General features: G+C 41.4%; 1 protein-coding gene across 1 annotated transcript in view; it reads left to right on the forward strand.

Moving 5' to 3' along the window:
- The window catches only part of ARHGEF33 (Rho guanine nucleotide exchange factor 33), a 57,526-nt gene that overhangs the window by 13,555 nt on the left and 38,752 nt on the right, over positions 1–5,219 (forward strand). The window contains exons 4-5 of the mRNA XM_006151382.3: positions 705–826; positions 2,455–2,597. Coding sequence (XP_006151444.1) covers positions 705–826; positions 2,455–2,597 — 265 coding nt within the window. The remainder of the gene's footprint in view (positions 1–704; positions 827–2,454; positions 2,598–5,219) is intronic.

The raw sequence follows: 5,219 nt of genomic DNA on the forward strand, positions 1-5,219 counted from the left end.
CTGGATCTTAGAAACAGGAGTAGAAAACTTGCCTTTTCCCATAGCAGCCAAATATAAGAATTTTCCCTCTGGGCCATTTACTTGTTATTGTGGAAAAATATCTATTTCACATTTTTCTTTTTTGGAACTCTGTTAAAATTGTGGGGCCAGCAGGTGGCATGGAGGTTAAGGCTCTGGATTCCCACATGGCTGACCACACTCTCTCTCTCACTCTCTCTCTCTCTCTGTCTTTCTGATCAAATTGATGAATAATAATAATAAAGTTAGATAAATGATTATTAAAAAAAATTAAAGGCCATTCAGGGCTAGCAAGTGGCATGGTGGTTGGGGTACCAGATTCCCACTTGGCTAATCATGGTTTGAGTCCTAGACCTGGTGGCTTGAAAATCACACTGGGAATATGTGCATGTATGCCCAGGATTCCAAAAGGAGAATGAAGAAGGGATCGTGTCATGGTCTTTCTCCTGGGGATAATTTCTCACTCTCCCATTCTCTGTCTCTCTCTCTCTCTCCAATGAGCATGCATGCCCTATGACTAAAACTTAAAAAAAAAAAAATAGAGACCACAATGATGTAAAATTTCCATCTCTTATTCATTCTCTAATTTAGGAAATGTGTACTGAAAGCTTGTAAGGTACTAGATAATATGTTACATATTTTTACCCCATGTACCAGTTTAAAACATAGCAATTCCTACTTTTCAGGAAGAGCTGAGCAATGCCATGTCAATGATCCAGGCCATTACTTCTAAGCAAGAGGAAATGCAACAGAAGATTGAACAACTTCAACAGGAAAAGCGGAGAGAATCCCGAAAAGTTAAAGCCAAGTGAGTGACTGAAAATAGTTTCCACAGGTAAACCCACGGGTGATGTCCTGTGCAGAAGCTCTGAGTACACTCTCTCCACAATCCACACATAGCTCGCTGGCCACTGTGGTCCACGGATCAGAGCCATAAAAGCTGTTTAATACCAAAAATGGATGGTGACTATTACACAGAAAAAGGCACAGAATACAGTATGATATGAAATGAAAACTATGTAAAATGGCATGTGTTCTTTGGTTACAATGGTAAAACCATATCAAATAACAACTAGGAAAATGTATTTTAAAAATAATGATTGTTGTTAGGGCCAGCAGGTGGTGTAGTGGTTAAGGCAGTGGACTACCACAGTGTCGATTGTGGTTTGGTTCCTGAAGTTGGTGGCTTGAAACTATGCTGGGTTCATGTGTGTGCGTGCCCAAAATCTCAAGAGGAAATGGAGGAGAAGAGATTGCAATGTGGCCATCCCCCATGGGGGGTGATTTCTTGCTTTCTCTCTCTCTGTATCTCCAGCGCACACACACCCTACAGCAAAAATCTCTCCCCCACAAAAATAAATAAATAAATAAATAAATAAATAAAAGATTGTTGTGCTAAGATTATGGAGCCATCAATGAGTATTTCTTTTTAAATTAGTTTTCTAAAATGTATCTATTTCTACAATTGCAAATAAATTTTATATTAAATAATGTCTTAACCAGATTAAATCAAGTAAAGTTACACCACTACATATGCATTATCTTTATTCTTCTATATTTAATATTATGAAAATTAAAATAGAAATGTGAGAATCATATTTGTGTGACCATGGAGAATGGTTTATTGTTTTCAGTTCAAGACCTATAGCTTCCTGGGACCTTTGAGTTTCCTTGTTAAGCAAAAGTAAATGTCCCAAACGAAATGTCATCACTACAATTTCTAAAGCTCTTGATGGTAGGGAAGCCAATAACAGAAAAATAAGACTCTGGTATATTATAATTAGAATACGATGTGTAAATATTTACAATTTTTTTCCTTCCAGTTTAGGTAATAAATGAAGTAATACCACATGGATTGCTAGGACTTTACTAGGTTTTCTTTCTTTCTTTTTCTGAGAGAGACACCTTCAACAGAGTCCTCATACCACAAACCACCCCTAGTCTTACTCAGCCTGGCTCACACGCATGTGTGCATGTGCCCTGCGTGCCAGGGAGATCCCAGGATGAGAATCCAGGACCTTTCCCACGTGGGTCCCGTTGTGTTACTGCTGCACCCCTACATGGCCCTTGACCGTTATTAACCTATAAAAATAGCCATTTGTGGGACCAGCAGATGTTGTGCATTGCTAGACTCCCACATAGTTGTCTATGGTTCAAGCCCTGGACCTGGCAGCTTAAAACTCACACTGGTGCGTGAGCCTGCATGCCCAAAATCCCAAGAAGAGAATAGAGGAGAAGGATTTGCGACCACCCCCCAACCCCCGTCTCTCCAGTGAGCACATGTGCCCTATAGCAAAAATCTCTCTTAAAAAAAAGCCATTTCTTTGTTTCAACCTAGTAATTCAGACATTTTCTTGAATTGTTCTAAACTGAATCTCCTCCTAACCTATCAGCTATTAAGGACAAAATGGTCTTCTCTTTCTTTCCCTTTTCTAGGAAAACTCAAAAAGAAGAACACAGCTCACAGGCTGGGCCTACACAAGCACAAGGAAGCCCTTTCCGTTCAATCAATATCCCTGAACCTGTTCTTCCAAGCGAAGACTTTACTAACCTTTTGCCTTCTCAGGCCTATGAAAAAGGTATAGTTCACAAATCGTACTAAATCAACCACATATGTGTTTCCTTATTCTTAGGGCTTAAGTAATAGTAAGACTGGACTTATATCCATCCTTATAGAGGAAAATTATTTATTGCCCAGATTTTTTTCCTCTTATAACTGGAATTTAGAAGACTCCAGAGGATGTAAGGGACACTGAGAGTCTGCCCAATTTTTTTTTTTTTAAAGATTTTTGTCATAGGATATGTGCACTAGCCAGAGAGAAATAGAGACAGAAAGGGAAAGTGAGAAATTACCCCCAAGGAGTGGCCATGCCACAATGCTTCCTTCTCCATTTTCCTCTTGGGTCTTTGGGCATGCGCACATGTGCTCAGCTGTTCTTCTGTTATTTATTTATTTATTTATTTATTACTTTCCAGTTTGATCAGAGAGAGACAGCAAAAGAGAGAGAAAGGGAAAGTGAGACATTCCCCCCAAGGAGTGGCCATGCCACAATCCCTTCTCCTCCATCCTCCTCTCGGGATCTTGGGCAGGCATGCACACACACGCGCCCGGCATGAGTTTTAAGCAACCAGGTCCGGGACATGAACCACAGTCGACTACATGGGAGTCCAGCGACATAGCCATTACGCTAACTGCTGGTCCCTCCCCCGTTTTTTAAGAGAGATTTTTGTTATAAGATATATGTTCTTGCCAGAGAGACAGAAAGCAAGAAATAATCCCCAAGGGGGGATGACCACACTGAAATCCCTTCTTTTACATTCTCCTCTTGGGATTTTGGGTACACATGCACATGTACCCGGCATGAATTTTAAGCTGCTGGGTCTGGGACTCAAACCATAGTTGACTAGGTGGGAGTCCAGCAATGTAACCATTACACCATCCACTGGTCCTGCATCCAGCATATTTTTCAAGCCTTGGTCTGGGACTTAAACCTCAGAGTTGGTCATGTGGGATCAAGCGCCTTAACCACTATGCTATCTGCTGGCCCCGAGTTTAGTCAACTTTTAAAATGTTCTTTTTCAGGGGAAATACTAATACTTAAAGTTTCAATTGGATTAAAAAATAAATTAATGCACAGCCAATACTGTATCAATCATAAGAGAGAATGATGAACAAATTACCCACTCTAATAAATTACTTTATTGGTGGTCCAACTCAAACCCATTTTTCTCTGGAAAATCAGAGCTGGAGCTATAGGCAGAAATGGTCACCAGTCATGTCCCTGATCTTAGAGATGTCAGAGAGATATTAGAAAATGGCACGCTGGCAGTATCAAAGAAACTGGCTTTCTAAGTGATGTCTTAGTATTTATGATTGACTTGTATTCAATTCCTTTGGGTCCCTCAATGCACTATGTATTCTGTGCCCTCTGGCATTTTGCATGTGCTATTTCCTCTCCTTGTCCCCCTCTAGTTCCCTTCAAGTTTCCAGGATAACTCTTACCCTCCAAGTTCTCTAGACAAGAGCTTTTAAAAACTATTCTTGTTAGAGGGTGTGTGCACTGGCCAGAGTGGGAGAAAGCACCCCCCAATGGGGAGTGGCCATGCTGCAATCCCTTCTCTTTCATTTCTCTATCCTGTTGGGATTTGGGGCATGTGTACACACCCAATGGGTTTTTCAAGCCATCAGGGCTGGGATTCAAACCGTAGTTGGCCATGTGGTATCTGGCTCCCTTGATCACTGGGCTATGAGCTAGCCTGATAAAGGCTTTCATGTGCACATTTTAACTTGAGGTATCCAATCCTCCCCACAGCAGATCTAGGTGAGGTGCTCTTTTAATAGACTCTCACAGCATCTGGTAATTCCTCTACCCACCCATTCTTCCTTCCCTTTCTGCCTCTTTCTATTTCTTTCCCTCCCTCCCTCTACGCCAGGCACAATTTTAGGTGATGGGATATAGTAAAGAACAAAACAAAAATCCCTGTCTTTCTGGAGTCTGTTTTGACTGAGACAGACAATGAACAAGATAAGTAAAAATACGTAGTATGCTAGATAGTGATAGGTGGAAAACAAGTAAAAATGGATTGTGATTTTGGATGGGGTGCCAGGTGAAGACTTGAAGAAAGTAGAGCGTCATAAGAGCCACAGAGGGGAAGAGAAGGTCTTGGTGGGAACAAGACTGACATGTCACAGGACAGCAAGACCAGTCAGTTGAAGCCGAGTATGCAAGGGAAATAATGGGAGATGTGGCTGAGAGAAAAAAGAGGAAAGGAAACAGCAGGCAGGGGTGGGGCAGATAGCCTAGGGGCATATGATCACTATAAGGACTTTGACTTTCACACCAAAATGGGGCGCCATTGGAGGACTAGGCAGAGGAGTGATAGAGCCTGACTTACAGCTTAACAGCACTATTCTGGCTCCTCCTGTTACTGTCATCATCACTTCCACTTCCATGGTTAAGTAATAATTTAGCTGTGGCAGAATTCCAGGTACTATTCAATATTTTAATCAGTACACACACATGTGCGTGCGCACGCATGCACACACACACACACACACACACACACACACACACATATAGTCTTACAGTAATCCTATGAAGTACCAATCTTTTTTTTTTTTTTGAAGAGGTTTTTCACTACAGGGCGCGTGTGCTCGCCAGACAGACAGAGAGAGACATAGAGACAGAAAGCAAGAAATC

Source organism: Tupaia chinensis, unplaced genomic scaffold, assembly GCF_000334495.1.
Source record: "Tupaia chinensis unplaced genomic scaffold, TupChi_1.0 Scaffold000317_1, whole genome shotgun sequence".
In the NCBI taxonomy this organism is placed as follows: Eukaryota; Metazoa; Chordata; class Mammalia; order Scandentia; family Tupaiidae; genus Tupaia; species Tupaia belangeri.